The following is a 16,484-nucleotide window of genomic DNA, read 5'->3' on the forward strand; positions in this document are numbered from 1 at the left end:
GCTAACTCATAAGCCACTATCAAAACAAAACAAAACCCATGCCTTCTTTTTATTCTCATCCTCACCCGCGCCGCCCGCGTTATTACTGCTACCCATAACCACAATTTCACCACCAACGTCATTTCTGCATCCCACTTTAGTAATGTCACCATCATTGTCGACTATATAATCTCTCATGCCTTTCTAATATATATCTTCTCTTTTTTCTCATCCTCTGCCGCCATTACTGCCACCACTTACCGTTGCAATCCCACCACCAATATTACTGTTGTAATCCATTATAGCAATCTCATCGTTAGCGTCATCATTATCAACTATAAATCTGCTATGTCTTTCTAATCTGCATCTTCTAATCTTTATTCTCATTCAACGCCATTGCTGTTGTAATGATGCGCATATATGTGATGTATCAACATTACTTTTTTGCTCACTCATCATTCCTTTTATTTTTTAAAAGTTTTTGATGCCGCATAAGTAAAAGTCCCCCGGATATTTAGTTTAATTTCACCAGATTGCTAGATTTTGAAATAGAAAATAAAGTTTAGATTTAATTAGAAAAAGGCTGAAAAATTAGCTAAATTTGTCAAAAAATAAAAAATTCAGAAATAATTAAGCCTTTAAAAGAAAATGGTAAATGGTAAAGTTTCCTTAAGTTTGATTCCACTTAAGGTCCTTCACTACTCATTTCAGCGAGGCCGAATCTTCTTTACCTATGGCAGAGAAAAGCAATGGACATCAGCCAGACTATTATTTTTAGGGTTAATCACTGTATACCTCCTAATGTTAGGTTTCTTACACAAGTCAAGTGATTGTGTTTGTTGATTTAGTATTTTATATATTTTAAGTATACAATTTAGTAATATTTTTCTTGCTTTACATATAAAAAAATAAAAATATCTTATATTATTTTTTAATTTATTAAATTTTAAAAAATTTAACCTAAAAACTCATTTTTAATTAACTGAATTCTTTACTTAAAATTGAACCATATTAAAATAATCCTATTGGAATATATTTACGATAAAATGTAATGAGGAATGAAAGGTATTAATAAATATAAATATTATAATTAAAAAATAGTTCTTTAATTGTTAAGATAATTATTCAACTATGAGAATAGAAAATCTTAAAAATCTAATCAAAAATTAAAATTATAAAGAAGAATTTGGAGAAAAAAATGACTATTAAATACTTAAAATTTAGTGTTGTATATTGTAATACAATATTTAAAAAGGAAATTTTTTAAAGTGAAAGTTAGAAATACGAATCCAAAAGGATATAGAAATATGAAATAATTAAATATCGTAAATAAAATGTTGAAAGTTGTAACATAATACTCTTTAAAATATTAGAAAAATATGTTAGAATAGATTAATTCTCTAAAAGTTAAAAGAAAATCATATAATGTAGGATAGAGAAAAATAATATTAAAATATTGCTATCATATATATATATATATATATTTATTAAATTGCATAAAAGATCTAATCTAAATTTTTTTTTAATAAATACATTAAAAATATTTTATTTATTAATATAAACATTAATTTTATTGATACATTTTTTTACTTGAAACTAAACTCTGTCAAAATAATCTCAATAAAAATGTATATAAAATAGAATGAAAAGAGAGACAAATGGTATAAATAAGTACAAATGTGACGAATAAAAAGAAAAATTAATTTTTTAATTAATAAGATAATTATTACATTATGAAAAAAAAATTTAAAAAAATTAACAAAAAGTTGAAATTATAAAAAATAATTTGAAAAAAGGATTATAGGATAATTAAGATTTATGATTAAATTGTTTTATGTTGCTATACAATACTTAAAAAATTTATCTAAAATGGAAGTTATGAAATATAATATTTGATATATAAAATAGTAAAAAAATATTAAAATAACTAATTCTCTAAGAATCCATTATTTATTTACAAAAAGTATACTATTTTCTCAATAAGTTTTAACCTTTATTGCATTTTTGTTCCTATTGTTTGAAAAGTGAATGAAATCTTCTTTCACTTATTACTTTTAGTATATTTTATTAGTATGTATTTTAATCTTTAACTCTTTTATTATAAATAATATTTGTGTCCTTAAATTCATAAAATAATAATTTTTTGTTTCTTAAAAGATTGACAAATAAGGTACTACAATGACATTGTTCAAAATATAAGTATATTTATGTGGTTGTGTGTTTTTTATGGATTTATAGTTCCATAAACTTTAAATTATAATTTTTTTTTATACATACAAAAGAAAAACTATATTTTACTAGGATACCATAGTAGTGCTTAATTTTATATGTTTTAATGATATATAATTGATTGATATTAGTTTAATTAATTTATTAGTTTATATATTTTCTCATTAATTTAGATCGTCACTAAATTTATATATAGTTTGTAAGTATTTATATAGATTAAAATAATAAATATAAATTTCATAATTATTAAATACTACTAATTAAATATAAAAAAATAAATTATTAGATTTGGCTGATTTAGTATATAATTATATTAATAAATTACTAGAATTAAAATAATATCTATTGTTATAGATTTATAAAATATAATGGGTAGATTTGAATGACACATATAAGATTTAGCAGAAATTTATTAAATAATGAACTTTGAAGTATGATAAATATAAAAGAAAATTCACAAATTGACATTGTCCATTTTTTCCAGCTACTATAAATTTTATCTAAATTTTATAAATTTAAAATTTCGAAAAAAAAAAAAATTCTCCAAGGAAACATCGGCCCAATAAATTTATCCAAATCACTACCTAAACTATGACAACTTTGGTGTACCTAATGATAGTTGGACTCATAAATATAGAGACATGAATTTTTTATTTTTGACATATATATTTATTTTTAATATAAAAATTTAAATTTATATATAATTTTATAATTTTTTTTATTAACTTATTAATTAATAAGTTACATAAAAATGACATGTTTCAAATATTCCTCATGAACATGTTATTTTTGCCATTTATTTTTTAAAAAAATGTGCCTGAATTTGTTCATCTATATTTTCATAAAAATATATATATAAAGACATACTCTTTCTTTATCACGCCGATAAATGGACAAGAAATGTGGATTAAAAGTGGAGAAAACCTACTCTTGCCACCTATCCCAAAGAAGCAACTTGGAAGACCTAAAAAGAAAAGAATTGGAGACCCAGATGAGCCTCAAAATCCTTATCAGCTAGGGAGAATAGACAGGATAATGAAGTGTAGTAAATGTGGTAAAGTGGGACATAATACAAGGACATGTAAACCCAATGCCAAAGGTAACAAAATAAGTCAAGGGACTCAAAAGAAAGTTAATACTTCTGTAAGTGTTTTTTAATACATTATCTAAGTATTCTTTTGTTAAATAATTTGAGATAAATGTAATTAGGGAAAATTATATGTTAAACTCATATTATTACTTTTATTAGAGAATAGAAAAAGTGGAACTACTTTCATGGTTTTTAATACAATAAATTTTCATATACATCAGGTATATTTATTCGAGTTTTTAAATATGTTATGGAATTTTGATTGTTACTTGCTTTGGACTGTATGTGTATGCCTTCCATATCCAACATTACAGAACAACAATTTAATCTGAAGTCAAAATACGCAACAGGCACTAGCTGATCAATTTGTACCAAAGCCAAAGGAAATTCCAAATCATATGATGCAATTCTTGAGGCAACATGCAAGCTCCAAATCATAATGATGCAATTCTTGAGCCTATAACAATAATCAATATGCAGCAAGTGCCAACTGATAGATTTATCCTAAAGCCACAGGCAAATCATATGATGCAATCCTCGAGGCAAAACGTGAGCTCCCAGCCATCATCGTAGAACAACAATTCAACTCCTAAAGTTGCGGCCAAAATGCCTCAAACAACAATCTCATATCTTGATGATATCAGTTTCCACCCAGAAAAGTCCAAGGTAGCTCAGGTATTAGCAAGTACTTCAATTACATACTTTGAATATGCAACTGTCCGGTTCCAGCTGTAAGAAGATCAAATATCAAAATCTTAAATTGCATTTACTATTTCAGTCCAGCTGATAGATATATGTTACCTCCACTAATGTGGATGTAATTTTCTCAACTGCAATTAATTCTTGTATGATTTTTTTAAAAAAATCTTTTGTTCATCATAATTGTTTAGCTCACCATTTGCTTTATTACATTAAAACCATGGGACCATTCTTTGACCTTTTTCCAACAAACTTGCATTTATGTGTCATTACTCTATTCCACAAAGTTATCATCGAATTCCTGAGACTCGAAAATTCTGGCAGAAACTGTTTAGTAATTCTGCATTTGCAAGAAAATGGCGGATTCTTGTCTGAAATCCAAGTGGGTTTTCTTTAATCTTGTGTATTGGATTCTTGTTTTGTGCATGAGCACTAGCTTGGAATCTGCAAGAGCAGCTACACTTGGAAATGAGACCGACAGACTTGCTTTACTCGACTTCAAGAATCTCATAACTCAAGATCCTCTTCGAATAATGAGTTCTTGGAATGATTCTGTCCATTTCTGCGATTGGGTTGGTGTATCTTGCACTATATCTAATGACAGGGTAGCAATCTTGGACCTGGAATCAAGAAGATTAGCTGGCTCTATACCACATTCTATAGGTAACCTCACCTATCTTACAGGCCTCAACTTGAAGAACAACAGCTTCTTCGGCCAACTTCCTCAAGAAATGGGTCGTTTATTGCAGTTGCAGCATATGAATTTGACCTACAATTTCTTTAGTGGGAAAATTCCAACCAATCTCACTTACTGTAAGGAACTTAGAGTAATTGAAGCATCTGGCAACAACTTAGTTGGGGAAGTTCCTGAACAGCTTAGCTCGTTGTCTAAGTTAGTTGTCTTTGCTTTTGGAGAGAACAATCTTACAGGAACCATCCCAACTTGGATAGGGAACTTTTCTTCTCTCTTTGCTATTTCACTCGCCGTGAATAATTTTCATGGGAACATACCTAACGAGTTTGGTAGACTGAAAAATTTGGGCTTTTTTCAACTTTATGGCAATTATCTTTCAGGTTTGTTCCCTTCTTCAATTTATAATATCTCTTCCATATACTTTTTTTCTGTTAGTCAAAACCAGCTTCATGGCCGAATACCGTCAGATATTGGCATAACTCTTCCTAAACTGAGAATCTTTGCTATTGGTGCTAACAATTTTACAGGGTCTATTCCTGTATCATTCTCAAATGCTTCTGAACTTCAGGTTCTTGATTTTTCTCGAAATGGTTTTACTGGGAATTTTCCTGAGAATTTACAAAGATTGAAAGGCTTACTTAGACTTTATTTTGATTTAAACAATTTGGGAAGTTGGGAAGTTGATGGCTTGAATTTTCTAATTTCTTTGTCTAATTGCACCAGTTTAGAGGTGTTGGGTCTGTCAAACAACCATTTTGGAGGACAATTGCCTAGCTCCATTGGTAACCTTTCAACCCAGTTACAGATTTTTACTTTAGGCCAAAATCTGATTCGTGGGAGCATTCCTATTGGGATTAAGAACCTAGTTAGCTTATCCCTTTTAGGATTAGAAGGTAATTTTCTTAGTGGAAATGTTCCTGCTGTTCTGGGGAACCTGCAGAACCTCGAAGGTCTGCATCTAAACTATAACAGATTCTCTGGATCAATCCCATCGTCCTTAGGTAACTTGACTAGATTAACTAGGCTTTTTATGGAGGAAAACAGGTTTGAAGGCAGTATACCTTCAACTCTAGGAAACTGTCAAAATCTTCAAAATCTAAACCTTTCGAGTAATAATCTTAATGGAAGCATACCCAAAGAGGTTATTGGTCTTTCTTCCCTCTCAATTTCTTTGGTCATGTCTCACAATTTCCTAACTGGTTCTATACCGTCAGAAGTAGATAACTTAGACAATCTTATGGAGTTGGATTTGTCGGACAACAAATTGTCTGGTGAAATTCCTAGCTCCATTGGCAGTTGTATTAGTTTGGAATTCCTGCATTTAGAAGGAAATGAATTTGGAGGAATAATTCCTAAATCTTTAGAAAATCTAAGAGGTATAATGGAACTGGATCTTTCGAGCAATAACTTGTCAGGGAAAATTCCTGAATTTCTCAGCGAGTTATTGTCTCTCAGGCATCTGAATCTTTCCTATAATAATTTTGATGGAGAGGTGTCAACAAAAGGTATATTTGCAAATGCAAGTGCCATTTCCATAGTTGGAAATGATAAACTCTGCGGAGGTACGGTAGACTTACTTTTGCCTACATGCTCGAACAAAAAGCAAGGGAAAACTTTCAAGATAGTCATCCCTGCAGCAATTGCAGGTGTTTTTGTCATTGTTGCATCATGTATTGTTGCCATTTTCTGCATGGCAAGGAACTCGAGAAAGAAACATTCTGCTGCACCTGAAGAATGGCAAGTGGGTATATCTTACACGGAACTTGCAAAGTCAACTGATGGTTTCTCTGCTGAAAATTTGATTGGTTTGGGGAGTTTTGGTTCGGTATACAAAGGAGTACTGTCTGGTAATGGAGAAATCGTTGCGGTTAAGGTCTTGAATCTTCAACAGCAAGGAGCTTCAAAGAGTTTTATCGATGAATGCAATGCATTGAGAAGCATACGCCATCGGAATCTCATTCGAATCATCACCACCTGCTCAAGCATTGATCATCAAGGCAATGACTTCAAAGCTCTTGTGTTTGAGTTCATGGCAAATAGAAGTTTGGATGACTGGTTGCATCCTAAAGCAGATGAGCAAGATAGAACTATGAGATTGAGCTTTATCAAGAGACTGAACATAGCAATTGATATTGCTTCTGCATTGGATTATCTTCATCACTATTGTGAAACTCCAATTGTTCATTGCGATCTAAAGCCAAGCAATGTACTTCTCGATAAAAATATGACAGCCCATGTTGGTGATTTTGGATTGGCAAGGTTCCTCCTTGAAGCATCAGAAACTCCCTTCAAAAGAACTGAAGCAATGTCAGTTAGCTTAAAGGGTTCAATTGGCTACATTCCTCCAGGTATTTGTTTCAACCTGAATAATTAATATTGAACTCATGAGCACCATTTTGATTTTTAAATCACAGACACTTGTGCACAGTATGTTCTAAACTGCATGACCCGTTTTTGTGAGAGTTACAGTTCAAATGGCTTCTTTATCATTATATGCTTTCCCATCATACCAACAGCATATTTTCGTGTTGCAGAGTATGGATTGGGTGGCCAAGTCTCTATTTTTGGAGATGTTTACAGTTATGGGATACTATTGCTGGAGATGTTTACTGGAATAAGGCCGACTGATGACATGTTCACAGATGATATAAGCATTCACAAGTTTGTTGCAATGGCTTTGCCTGAACATGTCATGGGTGTTATTGACTCAACAATGCTTATAGAGGAAGAAGAAGAAGATGAAGATGATGATAATAAGACATGTAGAGATGACATAGAAGAAAAAGACAATGATGCCCGTATATCGAATACAATTGAAATAGAGAAATGCCTGGTATCAATAATAAGCATTGGACTTTCCTGTTCTTCGAGATCGCCTGGAAAGCGAATGACTATGGACTTGGTTGTCAACAAATTGCTTGATAACAGAGATTCATTTCTTAGATCAAAGAACAAAAGTAGAAGAAGTGTGTAATAGATGTTAACCAAAGATGGTGTCAAAGCTCCTCCAGGAGCTGGAGGGGCCCATATTTGACAACTGCAATTATCAGCACAAAACCTTATATATTTTTTAAAAAGTCAACTGCAGTATAATTATTATATTTTATAAATTAAAAGATTGTTTAATATTAGAAATTTTAATTTATAAATAATTAGTAATATTAATGTATGAGTTGTTTCTGTCTCGTTTTTATTATATTAAAACTCATTTACGATTTCACAAAACCATAAAGTTTTTTTACATTTTTACAAAACTAACTACTATATATATGCGTATGAAATTAATACGGTCAAATAATTAAATTATTAAATAAAATTATAATTTAATATTTTTAACTTTTACCAAACATGAAACTCATTTAAAATTATTTGTTTATCAAGTTAGAATATAATAATTCTTTTACAACAAATTAATTTTAGTACTAACAAAAATAATTAATATTTTTTTTATCTACTCTAAGTTTAAGCACATTTTATTTCTAAAGATTTAAATATTTTAAAATATTTATATCTAGGGAAACAAGATTAAATTACTATATATTTTTTAATTTGAATTATTAAAATAAAATATATATTTATAGTTAGAAATATTTACTTTTGTTATTAGTTTATTAAACATTAGAATTAAACTCTGCTAAAAATAAATTTTTTACTTTAACTTAAAAAATGAATAAATTTAATATTTGATAAGAAGTTTAAGAATCAAATTATAATTTAATTTATCGTTTTCTTATGCATTGGCTTTAGATGGAAGGAGTCAAAAGTTAGTTTTGTCAAAATAAATTAGAGACTTGATATAATAAAAATTGACACAAGAGACAACCAATGTATTAGATTAAAAGTCAAAAGTAAATAGTAATTACACAAAATTTGAAAATTATAAAATAGTATAAGATTATTGTATTAAAAAAAGTTATATATATAAATTTAAAATTAATAAATTACTAAGCTAATACTATAATAATTGCACCTTATAGAAAATATAATTTTCTTTTAGTAAAAATATGTGTAAAAAGAAAAAAAAATTTCTTTGCATTTAATAACTTTTTAAACAATTTTTTTGGTAACTTTTAAATCTCAAATTTCCAGCTATAAATTAGTATTAAAATTATAAACACTAATACTATCTTTCGTTAAAAGTATTGAGAAATACATTTTATTTACAAATGGACATATTTTCTTTGTTAAATAATAACTTTAAAATTCACTTCAATTGAAATTAATTTTTCATTTGAATAACTTACAATAAAAAAATCATAGAAATAAAGAATATGAAAGAAAGATGATATAAAAACTTAAATAAAATTAGTCTTATAAAATATATAGTCTTACTAATATAGAATTTATTTAAACTTTACTTATTTTATTAAAATTTAATTTAATTATAGATTTAATGAGTTAGATTTTTAAATGAGTTTTTATTTAAATGAAACAGATAAATTTTCGGTTTGGAAATGAAAAAACAATGTAAAAATAAATGATATTCAGATAATGAGTATTTTACTTCTAATAGTTAATAATTAAAAATTTATTTTTAATTTTTATTAGTTACTAAATAATATAATTATTAATTATTCAATGACACGAAGTTAGTTCTTTGAAAATTTATTAATTAATATTACCAAATATTAAATAAAAAAAGTGATCTATTGTATTCTTATAATGGCCTAATATATAAATTGAAATGCCCTAAGTTGGTTAATTTCTTTTTGCAATTCCTCCAGATATATATGAAAATATTTAAAATCATTTTTCACATTTGAGCTGAGATGAAACCTAATGTGTCAAATTCTTAAAATATATTATTTTTGAAAAGTTATAATAATCACTTTCAGTTAAGATAAGAAAGAAGATTAATGAAAAGAAGTGATAAGTTGAAACCCAGAACTCAGAAGTTACATACTGATATCTTTTCAACAGGTTAATGTATTTATCAAATCTCTACCAAATGTTAACTCTGTTTAGTCTCAGCTATAAAAAGGGATTTATATTTTTGACAATTTCGTATACTTTTTAGCCAATAATTAGTTTTAAGGGTAAATTTTCACACTAACCGTTAGGGTCCCTTTCCAAAATATTTAACCGCGGTATTCGAACTGTAGGCTTGACTAACTGCACCTTCTCTTTGATATCCCTCGACCTGTTACCGCTACTGGCTCCCGGAACTGCCGTCCAACCAAAGTGGAAGGCGGAAAAGGCTTGGCTTTATTTCACAGAAAAAGGACTAAGGAAATTTCGTTTCCCTAGTGGTGATTCTGGCGCTGGTACTTTACTTGGTTGCACCGACAGCAAAAGAGATAGACTAGCCTTTATTGCTCGACTCCGACCTTTCTCTTCAAAAGGAACTCACTTGTCTGCTTGAAGACTTTCTCATTATTTATTTTTGTCCATCTGGATTTTTCGAGCCACTTTACAACTTAAAATGTGAATTTGCTTAGAATAGAAATGAAATGTTAAAGAGGGTAATACTCACTTTAGTGTATCTTTAAAAGAAATACACTGTGTAGTACTGTTTATATTTTAAATCCTCAAAACAAGTACTCATCTCAAGGTTCTATGGTGTAGTGGTTAGCACTCTGGACTTTGAATCCAGCGACCTGGGTTCGACTCCCGGTAGGACCTTTTTAAAATTTTTATTTTCCTTCGTTCGAATAGTTTCTTTCATTGCTCAAGATTCCTTCATGTAATTGTATTTTCTTAATTTAATAAAATTAAATTATTTTTGTAACTTACTTTTCTAGTAAATATGTTTTGAATTTGTAATTTCTGATAAATTAAAATAATTAATATACTATTGAAACGATTTTGTTTAGAGGACATGCTTAAAGTTACAAAAGAAATCTCTTGTAGAAAGGTTTACAATCTTAAAATGATCAAAGTTTTTTTTTTTTTTTTTCTGGAAGGTCAAAGTTATTTTTCTTAATCAACCAATTGTTCCTTTTCTGGTAGTGATATTTATTATCATTATCAAACTATTGATTTTAATTTTGTTTTATTCTCATTTTAAGCAATAATCAGCTAATAAAAGTAACAAAAGTTTATAAAATTAAATGCACAATATTTTACGATAATAACTTGAGGTCTTTGAAATCAGTGGAAGAAATTTAGAGGAAAAATATGAGACTCATTTACATTCTTGTTTAGATTAAAGGAATGAAGAAGGAAGAAGGAAAATGTTAGATTTGTATCTAAGGTTAAAGGGGAAAATGTTCATCATTTCTAAACCATAGAAATATGAATCTGACACTGGAAAATAATTCATTTTTGAAAGTTATTATTTAAAAGAAATATTGTGAGAAAAATAATTTATTTATTATTTAATTAGATTATATATAATTATTTAAAAAATTATTTTCTAGCTGATATATTAAAAGAAAAGGTACATATTTGCCCTTAACGTTTTGAGCAAAGAGTACAAAGTCCCTAATCCTCTTTTTTGGTGTAAAAACATAAGAAAAAATGTTTTTGTTGCATCTTAGACCTTTAAATAAACAGAGTTTCCATTAGGAGTAAACGGATATTTGAAGCAGTTGATGTGAGACTTTAATAATAGTAATATATCCTTCATCTCTCACTTAGCTTCGATCTTATATGGGAAAGAGCCCTAAAATTCGAATTGGGAAGAAAGAAAAAACTGGGGTATTTAAAGAATAAATAATCTAAAGAGATCTTGGGAAGTTATAGTAATGGCTTCTTCTTCTTCCTCCTCACCAAGCTCTAAAAGGCAGTGAAACCAGAAAATCTTTTATGAAGGACAATCAAAATTCTGTAAGTGTAGGGACAGAGATATGAAGGTGAAAGCTTCCAACTAGTCATCATGGATAGACCAAAATCCAGAGAGAAGATTTTTTTAGGTGGCCTAATCTTTTGCCGAGTATTTTGTCGATTTTTTACATTTTGTCTAATGTGAATGTTGTGCAGTTGAAACATGAAAATTGCAGTAAATAAAAAAGGCTTAAAACTAGGATTTATAATAACCATCTGTCTCGAAAAGAGAAACATATTTTATTATAACTCTGTCATACAATGTTTAATAATAATGAAATACAAAAAAAGAAGTTTCCATGTGCTTGAAAAAACCAAAAGCATTACTTTAAACTTCAAATGACATGAACACTATATTCTACAATAGATGCTAAACACAAAACTAATAAAGTTCTATAATTGTTGCCCAGTTGCATTAGAATCTTTGTTCTTGTGAACTTGACCTCTCATTCTTTTCTATTTGCTCCAACAATTTCCTTGCAGTTAGGGCAACCCCTCCTCTCTAGTGGAAGCCTGGAGGTTGAAATGAAAGATTAATTGCATAGGCGATTGTAATTTATCTCCTATAAAGCTGACAGTCCTCTCAGTTCTTTGTGAAGTAGTCTCAAAAAATTTACTTTTCCTCTCCTATGTTTTTCTCTCATTAGGGATTGCAAAATAACATGATCATCCTCCTCACCCTTTGCAATTACAATTACCCTCTTACTAGGCATGCTAGGTTAAGAAAGCATATCTTCAGAGCATATAATTCACAAGTATTATAAAGGTGCATGAATTCAGTAAATTGCCACAAATGTGCTTAGATGGTATCTTACATTATATTTAATCTTCCCTGGTCCACATGGCAACCATAACCTATTAGTTGACTTCTCCTGCCCCTTACACATATTCCTCCAAAACTTTGAGCTATTACATTTGATTGGGTACTAGTTATTGTAGTGTTGCTTCTTAGTTGGCTGCTACTTGGTGTACTGTTGTCTTTTGCTGTAGTGTTGCCTCTTGAGTGGCTACTTTTGTATATTCTTAGTTCTTAGTAGATTTCAATTGACCCTAGCTTGTATGGATAAGAAATTTCTTCTGCTCTTTATTGTTTGGTATACTTTTAGGTACCTTGAAGTAACAACAACTTCAATAAAATTACAAATTCAGGCCAAATCCTGTTTTTCGAAAACAAACAAAAGTTCATCAACATGGACAAAAAGTTTGAAAACTAAAGATGACTAACCTGGTTGCCTTTATTTGGGCACATGCTCCTATTGTGTCCTTCCATATGACGTATAGAACAATATTGTTTTGGACCTTTCCTAGATACTCATTGTTTGTCCTCACTCTCTTCTGTTTATCACTCATTCTTATTAGTAGTGGAGGGGTATTCCTCAAGTTTCATACTTCCACTAAGGTCACATGCTTTGTATTACATAACTGTCTATAAAAAAAAGGAAAACTGTATGCTTATCATCCCCTTTTCTAATTTCATAACCTACATCCCATTAAAAATAATCCTACAGCCTATAACAAGTTCTTTGAATTCTTGATAATTTCATGGAAGAGGAACTAATCCATCCCTAACCCAACAAGCGCCAATCACAGCCCCAACTGTATCAGGCACAACCCTAATGCTCCCAACTACATCAGGCCCACTTCAGCTACTACTAATCCCAACCCCAACTACATTAGGCCCAAACTCACTACCGTCAACCCCATTTCTAACTATATCAGGGTCCACTACCATCAACCCCACCAACGTCAGCATAAAATTCTACCTCACCAACCCAACAATTTTTTCATGATTTGTAACCTCGTATTATTTTTAAATAAAGGTACATACTTAAAATTGCTAAAAATAAAATCAAAAGTAGTTGTTTATTCTTATCCCCACTATTTTAGTTGATTAAAAGTAAAAACTAATCTCAATTTAGTTTAGGCAATTGCAGCCTATCAATAAAAATATTTAATCTTTTCAAAATGTGGGCTTATAAGGACCCATTTATCATGTAGTCTGACTAAAATTCCTATTGAAATGTAGTTTATACCGTCAGGCCTAGTAAGCCCAACTCCACTCATGAAACTCATTTCACGTTTTCCAATATAAATTTTTGGTTTCACTCCAATTTTAAAGCCACTTGCATCCGCAAATTATAAGATGGATCATGGTTCATACAGCTCTATAGACTAAAAATTCATGTGAAGCTGTTTAATTGATAAAAAATATTTACGTTGATATATTTTATTTTTAAAAAATAATTTATATTTATTAATTTTGTATTAAATATTGATTAACTTATATTTATTAAATGTATATTAAATTTTTATTATTTAAATATAAAATATTGATTGTTTGTTAATTTAATTTTGTTGAAAAGATATGTGTACTGTAATATAAATATTTTTAGTATAACTTAGCTTGATTCTTTTTTGTTTATCAACTGCGTAAGAATAATTTATGTTATGTCTATATTATATATATTCATTTGAATGAATTAGTAGTATTATTTTCATTAATGACAAATATCTATTGACAAATTACTGAATATTATACCTATAAATAATGAATGTTTATATCAATTATAAAAAAATTTCAACATGCATCAGAAATAAAATAAAAATATTTATAAATAATTAATATTTTTATTTGAGAATATTGATGAATATTATATATACATACAATGAACATTGCACTACCAGATAATAAATATTAATATTAATATTGATGAATAATATATAAAAAATGAATATGGACATTTATCATAATGAATATTAAGTTTACAGATAATGAATATTTTAATACAAAGAAAATAATTATGTAGAATATTACATCTAATGGACATTATACATATAGAAATGAATATTTTAGTATATGTAAATGAACAAAAAATATTAATATGTATAGTCTAATAAAAACTTTTTGATATGTGTTATTAATATTCTAACATATATGATTTTAAATTTTGACATGTGTACTTATTATTGGCAAGTGGAATTCAAACTTTTGTATAATTTTTAATATAATATTAATTTTTATAAATTAATTTTTTTATAATTTTAAAAATTTTAAAAATAATGAAGAAGCGGGAACAAAAGTCCCCCATTATATATTTTAAAAGTAAAGTACACCAGACATTTTAGAAAGAAAATGCACCACAATATAAAATTTGTAGTATTACTTTAATTTGATATTTCTTTTATATATATTTATTTGAATGGATTAATGGGTATGATTTTCATCAATGATGAATATCCATTGATAAACTAATAAATGTTATGCCTATAACAATAATAGCTTTCATAAATAATTAATATTTTTATTTGAAAATATTGATGAACATTATATGTATTGATAATGAACATTGCAATACTAGATAATAAATATTAATATTAATATTGATGAATAATACATTAAACGAAATGAACATGAACATTAATCATAATAAATATTAAATTCATAGACAATGAATATTTAAATATAAAAAATTTAATTATTATAGAATATTACATCTAGTGAATATTATACATAAAAACTTGTTGACATGTGTTACTATATTCTAACATATATGATTTTTTTTAACTTTGACAGATGCAATCATTATTGACATGTAGAATTTAAATTAATATATAATCTTGTAGTTTTTCTATTAATTTATTTATAATTTTATATTTTTACATCAATAAAATTTTAAAATATAAAAAACTAACAAATACGTTAAAAATATTTAATTTATTATTATTTAAAATATTTTAATTAATTATAAAATATTAAAAGATCTATTTAATTTTATATATAAATTTAATTTATATTATTACTTATAATTAAAATAATTAGAAAGGTCGTAAAATAGGTGGATAAATGACTAGCTTTCATAAATATATAAAAAGATATATTCAAAATATTATTTTTGATATAATATTAATTTTTTAAATTTATTTTATTATAGTTTTTAAAAATAATAATTTCATGTGTTAAAAGTAAATACACATGTCAAAATAAAAGAATTAATAATTTTAATAAATATTAATTTTTATAAATTTATTTTATCATAATATAGAAAAATTTAAAAGCGGGTGTATAATAATTTAAAAGAACTGTAAGTGAAGAAGATGAAAAAAAAGTTCTCAATATTGTACAATTTGAAAAGAAGTGAAGAATAGTTTACACCAAATCAACGTCCTCACCACCACACGTGTTGATAGATTTTAGTCCATATAGCATAATGGACCGGGATCCATGTTATAACGGTTGGCTTGCATCGGTTAAGTGAACAAATAATCAATTTACCCCCTCAATTTTTAACTTGGGGTCAAATATATTATATTTTAATTTTTAAATAAATAAATTTAAAATAATCTACTTTAAAGTAAATTTAATCCAAATTTGAACTTTTACAATAAATTTTTTATTTTAAATTCAGTTTGATCCAAATTTGAATATTCACAAAGCATGTAATTTAAAATTAATTAGTTAACCTAAAATTCATATGTCTTAATTCTTAATATTAAAAAAATATAAAAGTTTAATTTTTATAAAATTCTCTCACACTCATTTGCTCTGTTGCTACTACCACCATACTACTTCTTTCTCCTCTCATTACCACCACCAGATCCTCCATGCCCATTTCCTCTATGATTAGCTATTTTATCATCAAACTTTGTCACTGCTTCTGTCACATTTTAGCATCTTCATGCTTTCCGCCACTTTCTATCATCATTAACTATCATTTTCCTCCATCATTCTCTATTGCAATCCTTCTCCACCATATCCAACAATATATTTCCTCTTTCTTTTGTTCAACCACCGGAAAAGCTAGTATCAAATAGAACAACATAATTGTATCCCACCACCATTGCTTCATTGCATGCCACAACCTTTATAAATTACTACACCTTCACAACAAAATCTAATTTTCTTCATCATCATTATCAAGAAGTCCAAAATGAGATCCACCTACAAACACACAAACCCTTCAAGAATTACAGAAAATATCAACCCATTTAAGAAAGTTTTTGGTCTATTTGTTAGAAAAGTTGAAATCT

General features: G+C 27.9%; 1 protein-coding gene and 1 non-coding gene across 3 annotated transcripts; both read left to right on the forward strand.

Moving 5' to 3' along the window:
* Positions 1-3,571: 3,571 nt before the first annotated feature.
* Positions 3,572-7,807, forward strand: LOC8267530 (putative receptor-like protein kinase At3g47110). 2 transcript variants are annotated; one of them, XM_048370201.1, is made up of 3 exons: positions 3,572-3,973; positions 4,434-7,039; positions 7,226-7,807. In XM_048370201.1, the coding sequence occupies exons 2-3, from the start codon at positions 4,531-4,533 to the stop codon at positions 7,663-7,665; spliced, it is 2,949 nt and encodes a 982-aa protein (XP_048226158.1). In that variant the 5' UTR covers positions 3,572-3,973; positions 4,434-4,530; the 3' UTR covers positions 7,666-7,807. The 2 variants fall into 2 exon arrangements, with proteins under 2 accessions (XP_048226158.1, XP_002528120.2); XM_002528074.3 differs by having other exon boundaries at positions 3,572-7,039.
* Positions 7,808-10,241: 2,434 nt separating this feature from the next.
* Positions 10,242-10,313, forward strand: TRNAQ-UUG. Its single transcript has one exon. It is a non-coding gene; the product is annotated as a tRNA-Gln (tRNA).
* Positions 10,314-16,484: the final 6,171 nt, after the last annotated feature.

This window comes from Ricinus communis, chromosome 10 (genome assembly GCF_019578655.1).
Source record: "Ricinus communis isolate WT05 ecotype wild-type chromosome 10, ASM1957865v1, whole genome shotgun sequence".
NCBI lineage: Eukaryota > Viridiplantae > Streptophyta > Magnoliopsida > Malpighiales > Euphorbiaceae > Ricinus > Ricinus communis.

Bases quoted from the DNA above. Each gene is read 5' to 3' on its own strand.
- LOC8267530 (XM_002528074.3), top strand. From the start codon at position 4,354: ATGGCGGATTCTTGTCTGAAATCCAAGTGGGTTTTCTTTAATCTTGTG. The intron at 7,040-7,225 runs GTATTTGTTTCA...TTCGTGTTGCAG, and splicing joins AATTGGCTACATTCCTCCAG to AGTATGGATTGGGTGGCCAA.